General features: G+C 42.1%; 1 protein-coding gene across 1 annotated transcript in view; it reads left to right on the top strand.

Moving 5' to 3' along the window:
* MYLK4 (myosin light chain kinase family member 4) overlaps positions 1-23104 on the top strand; it is a 72462-nt gene extending 49358 nt beyond the window's left edge. The window contains exons 2-11 of the mRNA XM_045551569.1: positions 3234-3312; positions 6793-6898; positions 9525-9618; positions 9694-9803; positions 11565-11706; positions 14393-14463; positions 15282-15410; positions 16061-16213; positions 19352-19430; positions 23032-23104. Of these exons, the coding sequence (XP_045407525.1) occupies positions 3234-3312; positions 6793-6898; positions 9525-9618; positions 9694-9803; positions 11565-11706; positions 14393-14463; positions 15282-15410; positions 16061-16213; positions 19352-19430; positions 23032-23079 (1011 nt within the window). The 3' untranslated portion in view covers positions 23080-23104. The remainder of the gene's footprint in view (positions 1-3233; positions 3313-6792; positions 6899-9524; positions 9619-9693; positions 9804-11564; positions 11707-14392; positions 14464-15281; positions 15411-16060; positions 16214-19351; positions 19431-23031) is intronic.
* Positions 23105-23733: the final 629 nt, after the last annotated feature.

Below are 23733 nucleotides of genomic sequence, written 5' to 3'. Positions count from 1 at the left end.
TAGCAGCACTGATCCTATCCTCTTGAACCAGTAAAAAACATATTTTTTTTGGACAACAAACGATATATCTACAGACTTGTGCTTCCTATTTTAGCATCTTCTACACATAACTTGGAAATACAAAGTAAAAACATTTCATTCATATTGAAGTTCTCGAGGTTGCTATCTGGGGAAGAAAAGGAGAAATACTTCTGTTTATTGGAAACTCTTCAGTTCAAAGTTCCTCTAGATGTCAGTGTTACATAGGGAAATGAAAATATAATAGCCTTTGGTAAGGAATAAAGGCCTTCTTACCTTATTCCAATGGTAAAATATAGATGATATATAATTACACAGAAGAAACCAGCCCCGTTTGGAAGCTGGTTTCTTATATTCCTCGGGACCAGCAGCTTCTCCTGTGGTCAAGTCAGACTCTGCTCCGAGGGACGCTGGCCCGGCTCACGGGCAGTTGCCACCCGATGCTCAGACAGCTTCAGAGGCCCACGTCGATCCATCAGCACTCCACGGAGTCTTACAGCCAAATGCTCAATTTTATATATTTTGATGGACTGAAATTGACTGATTCACACCAGTTTTCATTATTATGCCCACGTATGCTGTTACCGTTATGCTCAGGCCACACTTAATAAATCCATAAGCACAGCGCTTATTGCTGTGGCAGGAGTTCTCATTTCCAAGGGAATAATCGAAAGACAGTTATAAACAGAGTAAACACAATTTGTTAAACTGTCTTCTTTGACTAATTTCTTTTTTTTTTTTTGTTTTTTTTTTTTGTTTTTTATTTCAGCTCATGATGGGGGTACATAAGTTCAGGTCATATACATTGTCCCTGTCCCGCCCATCCCCCCGAGTCAGAGTCCCAAGCGCGTCTGCTCCCACTCTCCAGACAGTGCGCCTGGCACTCGCCATGTATTCATACCTCGATCCCCTCCTCCCCCACCTCCCCGGGTCTGCACCCTCAAGCATGACCATTCCCCAGAGGGTGCGCAATGCACTCGTCATGTAGGCATACACCCATCCCCTCCCCCCACCCCCCCATCCCAGTCTGATATCCAATTGGTATCCTTCCCTGATGTACATTTAGGTGATGATCAGGGAAACCAGTTTTCTGGTGAGTACATGTGATGCTTCTTTGACTAATTTCTTTTTTTTCTCTTTTCCTCTCCTCCATGTTACTTCTTATCTTTTGACCAATAAATATTTATTTCTTCACTCTGCTAATTTGTTTTTGTTTTATGCCCTTCTTTCTTAATCCTCTTTCTTATCTCCTGTGATACAAACTCTGTAATAGCTCTTGATAAATATTAATAATGTGACTTGGCTATAATACTTCTATTTTTTTCCAGAGTGCGAGTACAGCATAGTAGTTCCGGGCACAGCTGAGTTAGGATCCCCGCTCTGCCATTTCCAGACTTTATAACCTTGGGAAATTACCCAACTTCATCTATAAGATGGGGTTAATAGGATCTATCCTAAAGGGCTGCTATGAGGAGCGACCGAGTTAATAGTGTTAAGTGCTTAGAATAGAGCCTGGTACATAGTCTGTGCCCAGGACATGCTGCTCACTGTCACCACCACCACCACCACCACCACCATCATCAGTATCACTGTGTGCCGTCTCTGGCTAAGCACCAAGAAATCAAAGATGACCAGGTCTTTTTGCCCATTAGAAGCCCACAGTCTAGTGTGAAATTGCCAGGAAGAAAAGTTCAGGTAAGTGCCATAAGGGCTGCCAGGTGGGGTATGTGCTGAGCTCTGTGCAAGCACAGAGGAAGCAGCACCAGCTTTGCCTGAGGAAGCTGAAGGTGTTTTTCCTGCAGAGGGAAAAGTGTGCAAATGCCAGCTCTGCACTTTCACTTAAAATAGAAACTCTGAGGCTCTAACGACCAACCTTGATTTTCCACAGATTTACTAAACATGCCTCTGTGTTCTAAGGCCCCATCTGTTTCTTTCTTTCTTTCTTTCTTTTTTTTTTTTTGAGACAGGGTCTCACTCTGTTGCCCAGGCTAGAGTGCCGCGGCGTCAGCCTAGCTCACAGCAACCTCAAACTCCTGGGCTCAAGCAATCCTTCTGCCTCAGCCTCCCGAGTAGCTGGGACTACAGGCATGTGCCACCATGCCTGGCTAATTTTTTCTATGTATTTTCAGTTGTCCAGTTAATTTCCTTCTATTTTTTGGTAGAGACGGGGTCTTGCTCTTGCTCAGGCTGGTCTCGAACCCCTGACCTTGAGCGATCCTCCCACCTCTGCCTCCCAGAGTGCTAGGATTACAAGCATGAGCCACCATGCTTGGCCAAAGGCCCCATCTGAAATATGAAAATACTCAGAACCCGTGGTATTGCCCTTTGAATTGTTCAAAAGCACATTTGCAATTTGTCTTGATATCTATGCTCTGCACTTACTTGGTGTTTTATGTTTGCAAATCACCCTAAAGCAAACTGTGTTCTCTTTCAAAGGAGGGGGAAAAAGACTGACTACACATCCACACAATTTCATTAATTTATAACACATAACTTTAGAATTCATGATAATTTGGGTGGATTGGGCTAATGTTTACCTTTTATATGGTATACATTAGCAATGGATTTGCCAAACTAATTTTCAGAGAATCCAGGATTGTGAGAAGAATGTTTATCTACTTAGGAAAAGGGCCATCTGTTCTAAGCAATGTCAAAGCTCCATTTATAAAGCTTACTTTCATCTTCCACTTTCTGGTTTACAGAGCCCATTCGCATTTATCCTCTCATTTTTATTTGATTTATATGTGAACCATATCAAGACAACTTAAACAGAGGTCAAGAGTGACATACACACTATCAATACCCTTTAATCTATTCACAAAGGTGGGCTTTCTTCTACAAACAGTGACAGAGTTTTGCAGAATTTCTTTGAAAATAATAAGTTCATTTCAGATACTGTAGTCATTAATTCAGACTATTCTGCCCTCTACATTATTATTAATTTTTGTGTTTTTTCTATGTTTAATCATACAACATCGTGGTTTCAACCCTGGGTGATTTTGCCTCCAGGGGACGTTTACTGATCTGGAGACATTTGCGTCCTCACAACTGGGAACTGCTGGCATCTGGTGGATAGAGGCCAGTGATGCTGCTAAACATCTTATAATGCTCACGACAGTCCCCATGACAAGGAGTTGTCTAGTCCCAAGTGTTGGTAGTGCTGAGGGTGAAAAGCCCGATGTAATGTGTAACCTCAGTTACTTGTGTATCCACAGGCTAGTGAGACGGCGTGGTCAAACTCTGGCCTGACAGAAGGGACGCCCATCAAAGGCAAAAGGACATCAGCCCTCACAGGTAACATCTTTAGAAGATTAGATAATTATGGAGAAAGAGAGTTCTGTTAGAAAAGTCCTGTTGTTATTGTTATTCAAAAGCAGCTACACTTTCATAAAGCTCTGTGTAGGGAAAAGTGCTATTGTTTGGTTACCTGTATTTGGTTGGCTCCTACTTGTTATAAACAAAAACATCTTTTGGAAGCCAATTGTCAGTCAATTGGTCATATTTCCTTGTACTTTGCTTTTAAAAGCCTATATCTGCTAATAAAAAGAAACATGAATAGAGATGCCATTATATGGAGCCAGAATTATACTGATCACATGCATTCTCCATTAAAATATTTTGTGTCCTATGGTGGCTTCTAGAGAGATCTACCCAGAAGAATCAACTCTCCTCTGAGAAAGAAAAGGTTAATAAACTCAACAAGAAAAATGCTGAGAAGACCAACGCATCTCTAGTTCAGAGAAGGTTTGCCATTTATCACGCAGAAAGTCAAGATGAGGTGGAAGATTTTGCTCCAAGGAATTGCAAAGAGCTGAGAGAGGATATAGTTGGAAAAGACATTTCATGCACAGAGAACCTGAACAGACAAGACGATGATAGTGTTGGAGATGATAAACAAGCCACTGTAGGTAAAAACGAACATCCAGTGTTCAAAGACGAGAAAAATGGGCTTCGTTCTAAGGAAGATATTAGAGGAAGAGAAGCCGAGAAAAAAGGAGGATTGGCAGCTACAAATGAGATAGTGCTGGACCTATGTCCACATAAAAAGCAACACGTTGATAAAACTAATGGTGACCAATTCCATGAAAGGTAGGGTTATAGCATCACACACACACAATTGATGCTCGTAGATCTATGTGCCGTTACAATTGAAGGCCATATGAAAAGGATAAATGAAGAGAGTTTTTACAGCAATGACTTAGAACCCAATTTCCCAGCTTATGTGGATTTTTCATGGTCACATTTGCTTGCCATTATTTTTTTTCTTGCCTATGATATTTTCAGGCATTTTATTGTTTTCTAAGTTTTCTACCAACTGGTAGACAAAGATGGTGATTAAGAGTCCTCATAGGAATCAGTATTTTTTAAAGATTAAGTAAAAAGTTTTGAGCAATATTGAACACATCCTTCCTAAGGTCAAGAATTAAATAATGATTAGGTTAATCTGTAAGTTAAAAACCTAAACCTGAAAAAGGTTATTTGCTCCATTATACATGACAAATTGGCTATTTTCTCCCAGATATTGTGAGGATTAAGAAGTATATTATTGAATGACTTTCTTCCTCAGCTGCAAAGTTTCACATACAAATTCAGGTAATTCTGTAGCCCATTAAAATTAATGACTCTAGGTTATGATGAACAATGGTATCTGTTTGGAACAAAGAGCATCAAAACACCTGTGTGGTCTGTTTTATTGATTAAGATGTCATTCTTATTTCATTTTTTAATAATATGTTTGAAACCTAATCTTGGAGAAATTTAATTTCCCAAGAATTAAACATAAACACTAATGATTACTAAAAAACTCCATCACTGCAAAAATGTGCTTAGTAAATTTGGGAGCTGCTGAGAAGCTGAAATGAGGTCAATTCTTCCACCAATAAAGGTTTGCTCTCCCTGCCGTTAATATGCAGAGAGGTTATTGCTGGTTTTATCGTGCTGTCATAATTTCTTCTATAAGGAAAGGAGGTGAAACAAATGAAGATCAAATTAGTTGGGTGTTTTTAAAATGACTGCTTTTCTAAAGGGCCAGTGGAATAACTTGGGGTCACAAGGAGATCGTTGTGGTGACTGTCTGGGATCCTGGTTATCTACACCCAGAGGTTTGCTGGGGAAGCATCCTGCTCCGCTTTGTCCCCAGACAGTGAAATGGTCAACTCTGTCTTGGAGCTTTCATCTTCTTCACCAAAACACCGTTTTAAGAAAGCTTTAGTTCTAAGAATTTTGACCATCTGAAAGTTTTCTCCTTGAAACTTTGAGAGCTGCAACCGGATTTTATTTTCCAGGTGTGTCAGCAGCACAAAGGCCATTTCCACACCACGATTCCCGGGGAACTCAGCAGTAGGATCCGCTGCCCAGAACGCTGAACAAACAGTGTCCTCTGGCAGCAGCAAGCGCAGAGTGACAGAGGAGCGCTCCGCCAGTGAGGACAACAAAAAGAGCAGAGTAGACGTAGTGGGCACACGTGAAGAACACACGTGTAGAAAGACACTGGAAGCCAGACACGCCCAGAGGAGCTCCCAGGGCAAAACCCGGGAGTCCGTCAGGATGAAGAGCTCCCGAAAGCAAGATCTCGTGACCCCGTTGGGTAGGAAATGGCTTTTTGTTTCGGCCTTCTAAGGCTTTTAACCTTTTCCAGCAAGCATTTCCAACTAAATTTCACTTAGTCTAACAGCCTGCAGGAGACATAATATCATATTGATGCCATTTGTTTGTTTAACTCAACCACTCTTTTTTAAAAATCCGAAGCAATGAATGCTACCGAGAGAATTCTCACATGACTTCATTTTTTCAGCATATTTATGGCATGAGAGGTGAATGTTCATATCAAATCAGATTCCAGGAGATTTATATTATCTCAATTTTTCAAAATATTAACACTTGGCAGAGTGCCTGGAACAAGATAAGTGCTCAAGAAACATATGTTAAATAAATGTAAATATTTGAAAGCAAAGCTATTACCTACTCACCTCCTTTTGTATCCTTATTATATGCGTGCAGTGGCTGCTTAATAAATGAATCAATGGAGAATGAATAGGTTCATGGCAAGCAAATTTTAACAGCAGTGGTCATGGAAAAGTAAAAGAATACTGGGAGAAACATTACTAAGTAATTATGCACGTTAGAACTGACGCTGATGCAGACCAGCGTTTAAACACTTGGAAGGTGGAAAGCTGGAGAGATTTCATAGCTATAGAATACACACTTACCTAGTTTCGCTGGGTGTTTTATTTTCAGCCTGCCGGGAAAAATTCATCTTTGTGCCTTAAATGTGTCTTAAATAAACTCTAAAAGATTTTGGAAAGCAATATATAATATCAAACACTTCAATGACATGAAGAAATGTTTCATTTTTCTCTCTCCACTTTAATTAAAATAACAGACTATATCAGTGGCTCTTTAAAAAAAATGGATCAAACAATTTCTCATATTTGAATTAAAATGGTCTTAAGCTCGGACATATTACCTGTTTGGACTGTGTTGGGGTTGGAGATTTTCAACTAGTTTGACATTTCTAAAAGTGGTCGGAAGAAGGTATGAACGATTATTGAGTGGTCCCCACTGTCACTCTCTGAGATGTCAGATATCACCTTCCTGAGTCACAGCTCATAATCTGAAGTGAAAATTTGTATTCCTGGATCATTAGGAATAAAACAGATGGCTCATTGTATTTTATTATTAAATGAGCACATTTTTACTGTGGGGCATAAGCTTGCTGCTGTAAAGAGGTCAGACTGCCTGACAGATGGCCCTTCTTTTCCTCTCACCTTCTAGATGATGTCCCGGTTCCTCCTGCCCCATTCGGCCATCGTATCGTGACAGCCAAGCAAGCAGCAGTCAACAGCCTCTACACTGTGAGCCAAACAGAAATTTTAGGAGGGTACGTAACATTCCATTTTAACAATCTTTCAACAAAAGAAGAGAGTTTCCAAAGAGACAGAGCCTGGGGACTTCATAAATGTTTGCTGGTCTCAGCCTGAGAACTGGAAATGTTATAAACAAACATTTTAAGAGATTTTAACCATTACTGAAAATTGTCATCGATGACAGAGAGGTTGATGTGGTGACTAAACCCTGCGTTTATTATCCCGCTTTACTTCCCGTGTTGTAATGTCTGAGAGTGGGAAGAACCCGGTGTGAGCCACCGGAAGGGCTAGCCCTGTCCAAAGCCATGGCATGGGCACAGGGACACAGAATGTGGAACCGGGTCCATACCGTAGTTCTTGTGGCATGTGCTAAATCTTTTCATTGCTGCATCATTGTTTCCCATTTATATTGTTATTGTATTAATAAATATTATCAATTTCAACTGATGACTCTGCTCACCAAAGAACTTATTTGAGGGGCATCTAAACGCACACTCTCTCCCTAAAGAAGGAAGATTAAAGTCCATCAGAGACCATCTTCATGCTGGGGGGACTGATGTTTTTTCCTCTTCTGTTTCATTCACAATCCTCCTACGATATCTTGTAACTCAAATCCTAAATTATAAAGTTTACTACGGTCACCATGTCTGCATAAAATAGGGAGTGGAAAGCGGGACCTTCACCCACATGTGTACACAATTTACCTCCCAATGCATGGAAAATATACACAGCTACTATAGAACAGGTTTCTGCAATTGGTCATTGGGATGTAGCTGATATCTGTAAAATTCCTTCTTCTTCTTCTTCCCATTCCATATTGCGCTGCCCTCTGCCACATGGAGCCACCTGAACGTTTTCTTCCTCAACTGGCTGATCACAGAGACGCCCCATGTGACAGTGGGGACGGTCTGAGGGAGAAATGCAATTTCCACAACAGGAACTGGTGCCATGCAAGTCTGAGGTATTTTGGTCTGCAGGGACTTCAGTGGCAAACCAGCAACTATTCCTCTAACAGCAAATAGTTATTTGCAGAAGAAGCTTTGAAATAATTCCCAGGGTTTGTGCTGTTTTTCTGGTCAAGGTTTGTCAGTGGTGCCTTTAAAACTTCCTTTCTGTCTCTTTGGGCACCACTGTGTCTTGTTGGCTGTCCTGCAGTTAGGACCGGCTGTTGGTCATCTCTGGTTCTAGGTTCCACCAAAACCTGGCAGCCATATTCACTCGGCAAATGAGTTAGAGAAACAAAGTCTAATGTGTGTTGTTGCCTTCAAAATGCAGACATCATCAGGTGCTGTGCCTTCTTTTTAGTGGGAGGAGGTTCAAGATGCAGCAACTTACCTTTTGCTTTTGGCAGAGATGTTGCATTACAATATGCCAAGGATCACTGCATCCCAAAAACCTGCCTGCAGTGGCAGGCCCCTGAGTTTTCCAGGGGGTTCCTCCCCTGCCCCATGCCCTCCCAGCTAGTTATTTATCATCCCTGATTGCTATGGTCAGTTAGCACGAGGTTATCAGTGCGGTGGGCCGACAGGAATCTTGGGAAGTGGTCTCAGCATTCAAAGCCCTTCAAGGGAAATCCCCAGAGAGAGCCGCAAAGTCAGACAGCAATGGGGCACCATGCTGGTCCAGAAGGTTCTGTGGGCCACTGCTAAGGAAAGGAAAAAGCATGTTCTTGACCAACAACCACACGGGAGGTGCCTGGGGCTGTGCTCCTGTGCCCCAGTAGAGACTACATCTGGAACAGTGGCTGGACTTGAAGTCACCACTTGGCCCTGTTTGTGGTAATCTAATGTCATTCTCCAAGATCTGTCTGCTTCTGTGCTGGGTGTGTAGCTGAGTTGAATGGGAGGTGGTGGCTGCCACTGGCACTGTGTCTGTCCAGTGTTGCTATGACCCTCATCTCTGAAGTCGTCTAGAATTGCCACAGGTCTTGCCTTAGTTAGGTTCACTGTGTGGTCAGGGAGGCCCTCCTTCACTCCCTGCTGTGATGGCCACCATTGCACAGAGCAGAGACACATGTTCTAGTTTATTTCACTAAATAAGGAACCAAAGTAAGCAAATCACATTTAAAAACTGTGAGTGTGCATTTCTGTAGGTAATTACATAGGTAAGAATATGCAAAAAAAACTGTCAAAAATCTCATAGGCAATATATATTTTTGATTATATGTATTATATGCAACATTGTTATTACATCTTATTTATTTATATGCAGTTTCTAAAAATAATTTGATATACCTGACCACAGGCTGTATTGTTCAGATACTGACAAGGCCCAGTTTATTACACTCACATGTACTCAGAGAGATTCTGTGTTCTCTATAAAGGTGGTTCTTGAATTTTAGGGTGTGTATGAATCTCCCAAGGAATGTGCTGAAAATGCAGATTCTAGGGCCTTACCCTGGATTCCTGCCTCAGTAGGTCTGGGGTGGGGCCCAGTAACCTGCGTTCTTAACAGCCCTCTGGGTGGTCTTGACAAATACCATCCAGGAGCTCACTGGATACAGTAGATGCACTCATAGGTTTGCTCAGTCAAACTCAGAAAGAGAAGTGCCCAGAGCCACTGCGCTGTCCCCGTGGCAGGGACTGATGCTAGGCTGGGTGACGCGTGTCTCATGCTGCATGGCTTTCTCTTCTCTGGCAGGGGCCGCTTCGGCCAGGTTCACAAGTGTGAAGAGACAGCTACAGGTCTGAAGCTGGCAGCCAAAATTATTAAGACCAGAGGCTCCAAGGACAAGGTAAAGGCTGTGGGGGGCAGCTCTCCGCCTTCCCTCCCGTCTTGGCTGCACTAAGGCACCCTGTCCCCTTCTCAGGAGGAAGTGAGGAATGAGATCAGCGTCATGAACCAGCTGGACCACACCAACCTCATTCAGCTCTACGACGCCTTCGAGTCTAAGAATGATATCGTCCTGGTCATGGAGTAGTATGTGTCCCCTCCTGCCCTCATGCACACGCCTCCCCTGCGTCCCTCCTGACAGCCCGACCGCAGCCCTGTCCTGCAATAGCAGGGGCCAGGACCAAGCTCGGTGCCCCAGTGATTCTAACTCATGTGACTCACACAGTCACATCAGTTTCAGAAAGGAAACTGCCTGTGATTCTACATCTCATGTGTGATATTACTGATGAGAGGTAGTGGGACCAAGCAGACCTAGCTTTGTCTCTAAGCTATAGGGTCAAAACTCATGCTTAAATATTTTCCTGGGCCTCCTGCAGGAACATGATTTTTGAGCTATATCTCAATTTTGCCATATTTGCTAATGTGAAGTTCGTGCCAGACTATTAACGATTAGGCCTCAGAAGCTTCAACTCAAAATCACCTTTATAAAAACTCACTGACTGGTTAATTAGAAAATGAGGACAGTGGTCCCTCAGTGTCCACAGGGGATTGGTCCCAGGATCCCCGGGGGTTACCAAAGTCCAGGGATGCCCAGGTCCCTGATATGAATGGGTGTAGTATCTGGATAACCTGTGTGCATTCTCCTGTGCACTTAAAATCATCTCTAGATTACTTACAATACCTAATGCAATATAAATGTTAACAGTTGTGTTGTTTTTAAAATTTATATTTTTTACTGTTATATTGTTAATTTTTATTGTTTTTTGTTGTTGAATATTTTTGATCCATGATGGTTGATTCCATGGATGTGGAACCCACAGATATGGAGGGCCGACTGCAGCTCTAACTGACACTGCAGCGGCATCGTGATTCTGTCCATTTTTTTCCATTTTGGTTTTTTTTCTCACTGTGCAAGAGGCATTTCGGGTAATACAGTATACCCCTTATCCGTGGTTTCACTTTCTATGGTCTCAGTTACCAGAGGTCCAAAAACATTAAGTTGAAAATTCCAGAAATAAACAATTCATAAGTTTTAGATGCTTGCTGTTCTGAGTAGCGTAACAAAATCTCACGCCGTCTCACTCCATCTCACCCTGAACCTGAATCATCCCTTTGTCCAGAGTCTCTGCTGTGTGCAGCAGCCTTGCATTTGCCACTTAGTAGCCACCTAGGTTATCAGATTGGCTGTCACCGTATCTCAGTGCTTATGTTCAAATAACCCTTATTTTACTTAATAATGGCCCCCAAGCACAAGAGTAGTGATGTTGGCACATTATTATAATTGTTCTAATTTATTATGTTATTGTTGTTAATCTCTTACTGCACCTAATTTATAAATTAAACCTTATCATAGTTATGTATGTATAGGAAAAACATAGCATATATAGGATTTGGTATTTGGGGTCTTGGAACAGATCCTGCAAGAATACAGGGGACTCCCATATCTAGCATTGGCCATACAGAACCACTTCATCACTGAAATTAGTTTGGGGACTTAAAGAGCTGGAACCCTGGCTGAGCTTCAGTCGGAGTTTGGAATACCTGCCCCATGTTCTTGGGTGCTCTGTATTTTCAATGTGTTTAGAGAACCGTATATGTGGACACACCCTAGAGGTGAAGCCACTGAACAAAAGGAACTTTGAGACTTTGCATTTATGAGACTGAAGGTACTTACAACATGGGCTTTCAACATAAGAATCGGCTAAGTGAGAGAGAAAAGAAGGCAGAGGAATAACTGTGCACACACCTTTTAGGGCAGGCAGAGGAGCCCGCACATCATGCTGCTACAGCAAGGCATGTGCTGGTTAAGGAATCAGGGTCAGGGTCTCACTGCTCTTCCCTCTGCAGTGTGGATGGTGGGGAGCTGTTCGACCGCATCATTGATGAAAACTGCAACTTGACCGAGCTTGACACCATCCTGTTCATGAAGCAGATATGTGAGGGGATACGGCACATGCACCAGATGAACATTCTCCACCTGGACCTGAAGGTAGAGCACGTTTTGCATGGTATGAAATGCAAGCCTTTCCCAACCCCAATCAGCGGGCCCTGTCAGATACTCCCAGCTCGGGAAATTTGTACTGTCACTAGTTACATTTTCAGGAATTAATATAAATCTGGATTCTTACCCTCATTTCATTCCCAACTTTTCTCCCCCTAATATTTTCGTGCCCCATCTCTAGGGGACACTATTCAGAGTCTTGTAACTTGACCATGTTAAAGAAATCTACATGATGGGTTTCCCTAAATGTTTAGAATTAAAACCACCACCACCACCAGCACAGTGCTCTTGTGGCAATCCCTCTCATTATCAGGATCCGTAGGTGGGAGGATTTTAGCTAACTCAGAATTCCCAAGTGGTAGCCGCCCTTTCCGGCTCTCCAAGAATCCCCCGCACTGCAGCACTTTCCTAAAGTCTTTGGAGGCTCTGGACTTTGGGCTTGTTTTTCCCCTGGGCTTGCTGGACCACGGAGGAGACACCCATGGAGAGTGGAATAGAAGGGTGGGCTAAATGCTGTGGAGCAGAGAGGGTGGGGGGGCTGCGCTGTACATGGTAGAAAGCGCGCTGAGAAGCCCAGCTGCCTCCCTGTCTCCCTGTTCATTGCCTCCTCCCTCTTTGCCCCTCTCTCACGAAGTCCCTAGGATTGGACAGTACACAGTCCTAGTTACAACCAGTGAAAGACCCATTATCAGTAACCCTGACCAAGTCTCATATTGGGAAAAGTATCATAAAGCACATCTTCTTGTGTGGCTCGGTCATTTTCTCATTTCCCTGTTTGCATAGCATGGCAGTGAGGTAAAATATATATCCTACATAACATCCCATCTATTGCAAGTCACCAGGGGTTGCACAGTGAAATAAATTTAGCCTCCTTAAATAGGTTTCCATGGGCCTCTCTTCCCATAACTTGGCTCCTCTCACTGTCTTGATTTATGTGCCTTGTTTTTCCCATTCACTTTTGAGCGGGAGGAGTGCAGGAGGAAGTGGTATATGAAATGACAGAGTCAGAGGTTAGAAATCATTAGCAAGGCCCTTGGGTATGAACTGAGCTCGATAATGCACGTTTCCATGGAGCATTTCATTGAGTGCAGATACTCTGCAGATTTCCCTGAAGGGATTTGATTGGCAACGGGAGCTAGGAGAGGACCTGTCGTAGGTCAAATGACTCCATATGTGGCTTAATAACATTGACTGAGGACTCGCAATAGGCAGTTGTAGTTATGGCTTGTAAGTGAAGGTAATGATCAAGGTGACAGCTGGATGGGCCGGTAAGGATGAGCTTTTCAGAAAGCTCCTTGTAAGGAAAAGGGCCAAAAATATTAACAGTACTTGTGACTCTGTGGGAGAGATTATAGGAGATTTAAAAATGGTCTCCTTTATATTTTTCAGTTTTGAAAATCTTATTCAGTGAACACTTTAATTTTATAATGATAAAAAAATTATCTTTTTCAAGTGCCCTCAAAGCTGTTTCTTTACATTCTGCAAACCAATTTTTTGATGCCATAGTATTCTTTCACAATTGGACAGCTTTAAACATGATTGATCAGTTATTTAAGCATGAAACCAAACGTTCTTACATAGTACTCCCTTCTCTACAAATGGCTTTTATTCACAGTCATCCGCTTTAGAGATACTTCAGAAAAGGGCTTCCAAAGATATTCTGCACAATCTAAACGCACTATTGAATACTGACGAGGAGATACCATGTCATCTCATAAAATGTTTCTGAGTTTCTGATTGCATTGAAACCTCTTTTCCACCCAGACAGGTGGGGAGGGGGTCTGTGGGGGGCGAGTGGCCCCAGCTCTTAAAGAAGAGTTGGGACTGGAATTTGAAAGTTCTTGAGTCTTCTTTGAAAACTTTACTTCTCTTTTATGAATGACCTTGACTTTAAATCAAATCCCTTAATTTCCCCAGACCTCGGTTTTTCTACCCCGGTAAACGTAGGCGCACTTGTAAGATGTTCTATAAACACCAAGTGGCAGCTCTTATTTCCTGCTTTCTCCCCTTCACCCTGAGACTGTAAGATTGGCAAAGTCCCACCAGAGTCTAACTCCAGGGGAAAACTTAGTCAAGGGCTTTAGGCATTGAGGCCAATCTCAGCCAGACCCTGGAATTACCGACACTGAAGAAAGACCAGGAGACAAAAGCCTTCCTTTTATGTACAACTTTCCCACAGAGAGGGCGCGAAGAGAGCGGTGGGAACGCCGCGTCATGGTGCGTGCTCGCTGTGGCTGTTGAAACGAATCAGGCCGTTTCTCTTGGAAGTCAGAAATCTTTGGGAAAATATTTCTCCAAGAAGGGGACATTCATACTTAATAATTTTACGGAGGCAGATGGCAGGTCTGAGCTGGCCTCCACCCGTCCGTTTGGAAAGTTCTGAAGCAGCCTCCTTTTCTTTCCTCCCCGAAGGAGGCCTCTGCCTGAACTCGCGTCTGATGGTAAACTGCGAAACCAGGGGGAGGACAGGCGGGGTGACGCAGGGTTGGCAGGAGACCCGCAACCTCACCCACCACATAATGAAAGGAGAAAACACACACACAGACGAGCCAGCCCCTAAGTGAAAGGCCTGATGTGTTTGTCCCGAGCATCGTTGTATTTTTAGTTGTGGTTCAAGGACAATTTGAGTGAATGATGGTTGTTTTCATTGCTAATGTGTCTCTTTCTCTGGCAGCCTGAGAATATCCTGTGTGTGAATCGGGATGCTAAGCAAATAAAAATTATTGATTTTGGATTGGCCAGAAGGTATGTCTATTTGAACACAGGGGAATGAATGGAGTTAAGGGACACGATGGTGCTCTTTCTTTGCAAAGATAAATCTGATATGCCCCTTGGTTTCATGCCGTCATTTAGAATTAATTTAGCAAAAATTACATTCAGCCTTACCTTGCAAAGTTTGAGATTTGAATGTTTAGAAGTTTCTAGGATGCACACAATAAAAAATATGAAAAATTAAAACCTAATACAATAAAGTTTATTACATTAGAAGCCATTAATTTAAGCTTTTGTAAGAGTTTGTCTTAGTCTTCTATATTTGTTCCATCTGTACAGAGAAAAGTTACTTCTAAAAAATATTAATAGCGTAAATAAAATTGCAAAGGGTTCTGGCACATAAAAGCTGGTTCAGGGAACAAAGAGTTTATGGGGACACATTAACAATTGAGCACATTAACGATGCATATAAACTGGATGTTGTAAATTATCTTGGCATCCTGTTTACTCGTTTAATACAGGCTTGTTCAAGCCATCTCCACGTCAAGGACTGTATCAGTTTTCCTTTTGCCATCTTCTATAATTCAGATGTTCTAATTATTTGGCTTGGCTTTTTCCACAACTGGTTCAGATTATTAAGTTTTTCTAGCACGAATTTCAACTTGTAAAATTCCTGGGACCTCTTTACAAGTTTTTGACACTATTGCTTAATTTTGTGATTTCCTTTAAAGTCTATCTATTTGCAGTTCTTTGTATAACTGAAGTTACTTTTTGTCACTGACTGCAGCTTTTCAATTTTCACTACGTGTGATTGACACTCTCCGTCTTCCACGTTCTTTCTTAAATTCCAGTTACAAACCCAGGGAGAAATTGAAGGTGAACTTTGGAACCCCGGAATTTCTCGCCCCTGAAGTTGTGAACTACGATTTTGTTTCCTTTCCTACTGATATGTGGAGCGTGGGGGTCATCGCCTATATGCTGTGAGCAGCCCTCCCGCCTCACTCTGACACTTGCTCTCAATCTCCATGTGTCTTCCATGAGGTTTTGCTATTTTGAATAAAAGCCCCAATTTTGGTCTTTTAAAAATAAATAACACCGTATCATACTCAGGTGCTTTCAAGGTTCTGTTGAATCTTGTGGGTGAAAGAAGGGAATTCTTTCCCTATACATCATCTGAAAAAGTAAAGTATGCCCTCTTCAGTAATCACTTTAACTGCTAAATATCACTCAATGCCCCAAAAGTATTATAATTAAAAAACAAAAGCAAAAAACTCATGCCCTGACTTCCTAAATGACTCATGAGGGCCTCACTGCTCAGAGGTGACCTGCCTGGCATTTGCCATCTGAGTATGTGACAGCCCTTTGTCATCTGTAAAATGATTTTAAAAGGAAGTTGTATTATTCTTTGAGATTCATATTCGAGTGTAGTTGCTGCATCCATTGCTGTAGTCGTTTAATTAGGACTAAGGTGGGGAATGCATTTTCTTGATTCAAAATATATTATAAAATTATGCTTCATTATTAGGGTATTTTCCTCCTCTCACTTTTAAATGGCAGAAACAAAAAAGCTTGTCTGTAAAGGATTTGAGGCTGTTTTAAAAATACTCACTCTGGATCTTGTGTCCTGTAGACTTAGCGGTTTATCGCCTTTCCTGGGTGATAATGACGCAGAGACGCTGAACAATATCCTGGCCTGCAGATGGGACTTAGAGGATGAAGAATTTCAGGACATATCGGAGGAGGCGAGGGAGTTCATCTCCAAGCTCCTGATAAAGGAGAAGAGGTAACCCAAGTTCATCCCATGCTCTGGGAGAAGTAGGGACCACCAGGAAGCAGCATATACCACCAGGGTTCTAAAATTCCATCTTCTTAGTGACATCTGTGATGCTTGTGCAAACTTGTAAATAGACTGAGGTTTGATCCTCTCAACCCAGTCTACTGAGATCTAGGACTGCTTTGTCATGAGGCTCGAATAGGGCTACACACACCTCTGTCCCTCAAGACAAGGCTCTAGCAACCATAGACTCCTGCTGGGCCTCAGCTGACTCATCCTCAAAGTGAAGGGTTTGGGAGAAGTTATTTCTAGGATCCACTTCTCCTCTACAAAGCACATATATGGCTCTATGTAACTGAATGCTTAACTACCATTTCATTTGAGAACCTACTGTGGACCAGACCGTGCCAAGTGCTTTATAGACATTATCTCTTTTAACCCCTGCCCCCACCCCAACTCAAAGAGGTAGGAATGATTATTATTACTGTTTTATGGAGGAGATTCTAGTAGTTTGCCCATGATCACATGGCTAGTAGTGGCAGAACTGAGACTCAAACACAAGTCCACCTTCCTGCAAGGCCATATGCTTAGCTGTTATATATTACATGGCCTTCTATTTTCTCTCATGTGAAAACTACATTAATTCAAAATTCAGTGGATGAAAAAGAGTGATATTGAAATATAGGGGCCAGGTGTGGTGGCTCACGCTTGTAATCCTAGCACTCTGGGAGGCCGAGGTGGGCAGATTGTTTGAGCTCAGGAGTTTGAGACCAGCCTGAGCAAGAGTGAGACCCCGTCTCTACTAAAAATAGAAAGAAATTATCTGGCCAATTAAAATATATATAGAAAAAATTAGCCGGGCATGGTGGCACATGCCTATAGTCCCAGCTACTTGGGAGGCTGAGGCAGTAGGATTGCTTGAGCCCAGGAGTTTGAGGTTGCTGTGAGCTGGGCTGACGCCATGGCACTCACTCTAGCCCGAACAACAAAGTGAGATTCTGTCTCAAAAGAAATATAGGGGCTTGCATTTTAGAATCATCGAGGGGGAAGGGCATTGTGATTAACACATCAAGCATCACACTGTTTCAGATGGAGTTATACCCAAACAATTTTATGATTTAATATGTAGTATTTAAGATTTTCAGAGCCAATAATACTTGCTTTATTGTTTTATTATCTTTATGGCTTTTTAATCATTAATAAACGTGACCAGGAATCAATTGAAAGAAGGGTATTATCGGAGCAGGGCAACCACATGGGAGTAGGTCTGGCACCGTGCCTGACAGGAGAGTCTTTCAGTCAAGCATTTAATCTGTCAGCTACTATATAGTCCAGGAAGGGTGTCGGGCATTGAGAATAGATGCATAAAGTCCAGTCCCTTGATTAGTAACTCACCATCTAATGGACGGGATAGATATTTTTAAAAAGATGCAATACAATGTGGTTAACACAAAGACAAGGCCAGAACTGAGTTCCTAAAGGAAGAGGAGGACCTAGCCAGGCTGGGAGTATCAGTCTGAGAGGAGGAGGAGCAATTCACAGACAGTGCTTTCTTTGTCCTTAATGGGAAGGCACAATAACAGCCAAGCGTATTATTATTATTTGCACTTTGCTGTATCCAGGCAGTGAACAGATGGAAACGTCGACCCTATCACATCTTTGGAGGATGAGAAATCCACATGTACTGAGAACTTATTTCACATACATACTTTTGTGTGTTACCTTACTTAACCTCTGTGTAATCTTGTGGTGTATAGATACTCTCACCACTGTTTCGCAGATGAAGAACTGAGCAGTCACATGGCCAGCTCAGAGCAGGGCAGAGGCAGACACTGGACTTGTGCCTGTGCCCTGCCCACTCCATCAGTCTGAGGGCTTCATTAATACCCAAGGAGTCATTAAGATCCAAGGAGCATCATATACTCACCTGGGTGGAATGGCAACTGGCTTAGTATTCAATTTATCTTTAGTCTTCACTTGGATGAAACTAAGACCAAAGGCCAAATGCCACTATCATAGAATTAAATTTCTGTGGTACAAAAATAAACTTGAAATATTATTCAAAATTTAATGATTAGTACAATGTTATTGTTAATTTTTTAGTATTCAAATTTTAAAAGTCTGACATTAGAGTACAGGAATCATCATTTTTTAGCCCTGTTAGCTATTGGAATGCTCTAGGGGTCCAATACCGAACATTCATGATGTTAAGCAGGACCACACTTCCAGCTGAGGTTGGTGCAGGCCAAGAGTTTTTTTTAGTAACCTCTGCCTATTTTGGGTCCTATAATGGTGATGTTGTTATCAAATTTGTTGACAATAATAAAGCCTTATCTCATCTTCAAGTCTACACTTAGGTATTTGGTAGCTGATGAAGAGATTGTATTGAAGCAGTCTTACAAACTGAGGCTTCATGACTGCTTGAAACTACATCTTTGATATGTTTCAGAAGCAGACTTCAGATTGTTGCATTCACTTACAGTTTTTATTTTGAAAGGTTATCTGTTTAATATGATACATGTTAACACATCAAACAAATTCATAGAGCTTAGAATTATAATATAATCTGTATTAGTCTTCTACGTATTATTTTCTAAAATTGTGTAAATCTTTGTTAGCTCCAAAAAGATACTGTTTCCTCATAAAGGTGTCTAATGGTCTCTCTCTTAATAATTGCATTAACTCTATTTCCCTATCAAAACTTCTTAATTCAAAAGTTAGCAATACTTATTATTCAAAAGTTGTAATACATAAATTGCTTTTGTAATCATCAAGAATCATTGTAGCATTTTGCTTTTACAATAATGAATATACATTTATTCTTCCACTGACTGATAGGAGTTCAGTTTATGAAGCTCAAATGCTATATTACAAGAATGGTTACTTGCATTTGAAAGTAGATGTTCAATTATTAATATTAACAAGAATTTCAATTATTTGCCTTGTTGGTCTTACCAACTTTGATTGGATTTGATGGTCACCTGTGCCATCGTGGATAGCACACAATTCCAGAGCACGCAGAGTCGACCTTTATTTGGCATTTGGCCATGTGGTCTCCCAAAGGCAGAGGCCAGGGCTGAGGTTGAGCAGCAGCTGCAGGCCTCCACGGATGCGTCTCTAATAACTGCCTTCTGAATGTCTCCCTAGCTGGAGAATAAGCGCAAGTGAGGCTCTCAAGCACCCCTGGTTGTCAGACCACAAGCTCCACGCCAGACTCAACACACAGGTGACCAAAGCTTGTTACTTCCCCTTCTTTTCCTGTTTGCCTGTCTTTAATGATCAGATGCTAGAGTCATCTTAACCTTAAATGAGGCCTTTTCTAATTCCTTTTCTCACAGATTTCAAATCTTGTGCTAGTGTTAAATCGCTTAAAATGCTTTCATTGAGCAGTCTGCATTTTTTAAAAAATAATATAAATTATGTTGTTTAATAGAGTATTTTCAGCATATCTGTTCATTTTTAAATCATTGTATCATTTATAAAATGAATCACATCATTGTATTATGTGCACACACTTATACACACATGTATGTAGTCCATGAACATAAAGTTTTGGAGAATATATGCTAATGTTCATTTGGGAGCAATATGCCTCCTTAAAACAGAATTCAGAATTCGAAATTCTATGCTTAGCTGATTTAGTCTGCTCTGGACACCAAATCTTCACTCTAATACTCAGCTTGGTCCACATATCCACGAAAGTACATGTGAAGGAGACACTGCCCAGAAACTGAAGGCTGAGTGTTGAGAGCAACTGAGCCCACACTTGTCCTGACTCCCATTCGTATTCCAACTCCCTCTCTGTCCCTTTGGCATGAGTTCTTTCCCAAGCTTGAGATCCATATGTCCGCCTGTGTGTAGACATTTCCACATGGAGCTTCTCAGCCCTAACAGACTCATCTCCCCCCACCTTATTTATTCTCCACCCTCCTCCCGTGAAGGCGAAGGGCGCTGGCTGAGGGGCCTCGCCCACACCAGGCCATTTCCTGTGCTTCCTTCCTCTCCCGCAGTGCCCACCTCACATTTGATTGATCCGTAAGCTCTGTACATTATAAGCCCTGTCCGTCTTTCTCCACTGCCCTGACTGTCCTGGCTTGGGACATCCATCACCTGAGTTACCACGACAGCCTCCTCCCTCACTTCTCGGCCGCCTTCATGCTGTCTCCGTCCGAACAACTGTGATTGTGTAAATAACACAGAAACAGATGCACAGCACCTGTGTAGCACCCCCAAGCATTTAGGATGTCTGACTGGGTGAGCTACACAGAAAGGCAACTGGCGAGCTGTGTGTTCTGGGCTCCCGCATGTGCCCCGCTGTTGAGCCTAAGAATACTGAGTTATAGGAACGCCCCCTGTATTTTTGGAGACAAGATTTGATTTCAGAAGTCAAATAAGGCTTTGCCTTAAAGAAAAAATAAATGTGTTAGTTCAAAAGCTGCCTCACCTCAGGAGGGCGTCTCATTGGTCAGTAACAGCTGCATTTCAAAGAGACAGCTGTAAGCTGGGCCTATGTTCTCACCTGTTTTGAAAGACAAGACAGGCTTCACCTAGGGCCATAGGTTGCCAGAACTGATCAAAGGCCACTGGAGATGAGAGCTGGTCAAATAGATATGCTAATGCCCAAGCTGGGCCCAGACGGAACCACGTGGTTAAAGTAATTAGCACAAGGCACAGCTCATGTTGACTTCTGGGATCATCTCTGTCTTCAAAAACACAATTACTAGAGCCAGGATGTCTCTGTTTTTTGCTAAAGTAATAGTCTTATCATGAAACTTAGAAGTTTGCCCTAAGAAGATTTTGTAACTCATTGTTCACCTAGATAGAGGTAGTTAAAGGATCTGTAGTAGCCTTTCAAAAGACTTTGACCCTAAACCAAATTGCCTGTTATTATGTAAATCCCATTGCCCTTGGCAACGGGAGCCTGTATCTGCCCTATAAAATACCTGTGTGTAAGTTGAGTCTTCGTTATATTTCCGCGGGAGAAATATATACCTTCCGGACACCCTCCCTTTGTCTATCTTCCTAAACCTTTACTTTATAAACTCTATCTTTGGCTCTGCATATTATTATTATTATTTTTTATTTCTGTTTCCTGCTATTTTTTCATCCTTTGCGACGACCTCTGCCTGAGAGACCTGACCGGAAAAAACCTCTTTGTGGGGAGCGTAGCTGACTCCCCGCATCCGCACCCGGGCAGGGACTGGTGCCATGCCCGGCACCCCGCGGCCTGTGCGTTTCCGTCCCTCTCTCTCTGCGTCTCGCTCGCTTGGCTCCTGGGGTTTGGGAATGGAACTTTTTCACTGACCAACAAACCTTGGAGTGACTATGCTTCAGATACTCACTTTTTCCACATCCAGTTTTTATTGAAATTAACTTTACTTCTAAATTCAGCATCAGCACTAAGTTTTATTTGTGTCTGAATATACCTTTCCTTGATAATTGGTACTGATGCCAAGTAAAAATAGCCTTATTACCTAGTCAGTACCTCACCCAGACTACATAAACTGCTTATTAGGGTGACCAACCTATTTAGAGTCAATTTTCCACCAATGTATTTTTATCCAAGCTTATTGGTGTCCAAATACACTTTGACATGGTAGGACAATATAGAAACCACAGCAGATAATTAATGACATTATACAGTTTAAAAAGTGTTTAAAAATATTTTTTAAACCATATAACAACAACAACAAAAATCACCTTTTGTTATTCTACCCAACTGCCGGTACCTGAGGTGAATAGATATTTCAAGAATGGTGACAATTTTTCTTTTTTTTTTTTTAAAACCAAATTGCATTTTATAAATCTAGGTACCATTAAAGTTATAATTAGATAGCACTGTGGAGGCTCTGTTTTAACGGCTTTACAAAAATCAACTCACTTAATCCTCTTGTCAACCCCCTGACACAGGTGGCGTCATTGTCGCATTGCGTAGCTGAGGACACTGGGGACAGGGCTGAGCTCTGGAGTCCGGGGCAGAGCTTTACCACTTCGCTATCCTGCCAGGTGACAGGCTGCTGAGTGCAGGGGACATAAATGACGTTTCCAGAACCATTCTTGTATCATACATTTCTGGTGTTATTGAAAGCCAATCTTCAAACTTAATATATCTTATTTTTCAATGAAATATTGAAATGAAATTTTTCCAGAAAATTTATTTTTGGAATAATCTTGGTTCTGATATGTGCTATTAATATAAAATCAGAATTTACCTTTCTGTTGAAAATTTAATTCCAATCTAAAACTATTTGCCATTTCAACCTAAATTCTATTTTAAAGGTTTTAATTTCTCTTTTGCTTCATGCTTAAAAGCACTTACTGTTTCTTAGCCACTTGAGCATGCCTATAGTTGTCAGTCACTGTATTTAAGAAGGATTTTTTTTTTCTTTGAAATTAAGGCCCTGAAGTTTCCTGCCTTCTGTTTATGCTCAAGGAAACATGCAGTGGTTCCCAGCCTTTCTTATGTCCCCAACCATACATAATCCGTCTCCCAACAGAAACAGCCCTCAGCTGGGGTAGGGCAAGGCATTCTCAAACTACGACTGTACTACAACTCAGCAAGCACCTACTGCAGAATTAATCAATGCTCTGGGGCCTGAGGAAGAAAAATTGGGTGGCATTAGGGGAGACCAGACTCTGAACTGGACTCTGAGGACGGCCAGTGCATCTGCTAGGGGGTCTTTGGTGATTCAGGCTTCAAGGACTTCTCTTGAAGAGCGTTTTCTACTCAGTAGCAAGTTATTGACTCTTGATGTGTTCTCATATCATAACTCAGGAACTGATAAGCACAGTCCTAATCCTTCCAACATGTCTTCTGCTTTTCCTAGAAGAAGAAGAATCACAGCTCTGATGCCCAGGACCTTGGGACCAAATAGTCTACGGGAGGCACCCATTTGAAAGGTTGGTCTCAGGTCTTTTCCTGAAGGAGCATTTGTGCAAGCCTTAAGAGAGAGGGATAAGAAAGAATTTGAACGTTGTTCACAAAGCATGTGGGAAGCAGGGGAGTGTTGTGGCTGGGGGCACAGCCTGAAATCAGACTGCCGTGTTTGCACCTTGGCTCTGCCATTGCTTACTCTTACTGGAGAAAGCTCAGCTGCCTGGTTTGTGGGTTGCGCATAGTCTCACTTCCTATGCTTGCTGAGTGGCTCCAATGAGATCACCCAGGCAAAGCCCTAAGTCTGGGCCTGGTACATAGGGGGTGCATAGCTCAGCAGGTGCCAGTAACTGAATAGACACTGTCTTGGGTGGTCCTTACAATTGTGTGATATCACAAAGAAGGAAGTCATACCCTCTTTTTTTTTTTTTTCTAGACAGAGTCTCACTCTGTTGCCCGGGCTAGAGTGCCATGGCATCAGCCTTGCTCACAGTGACATCAAACTCCTGGGCTCAAGCAATCCTACTGCCTCAGCCTTCAGAGTAGCTGGGACTATAGGCATGTGCCACCATGCCCGGCTAATTTTTTCTATATATTTTTAGTTGTCCAGCTAATGTCTTTCTATGTTTTAGTAGAGATGGGGTCTCACTCTTGC

Source organism: Lemur catta, chromosome 5, assembly GCF_020740605.2.
Source record: "Lemur catta isolate mLemCat1 chromosome 5, mLemCat1.pri, whole genome shotgun sequence".
Taxonomy (NCBI): domain Eukaryota; kingdom Metazoa; phylum Chordata; class Mammalia; order Primates; family Lemuridae; genus Lemur; species Lemur catta.
The sequence above is the reverse complement of the archived record's forward strand: the minus strand, read 5'-3'. Positions and strand labels throughout refer to the sequence as shown.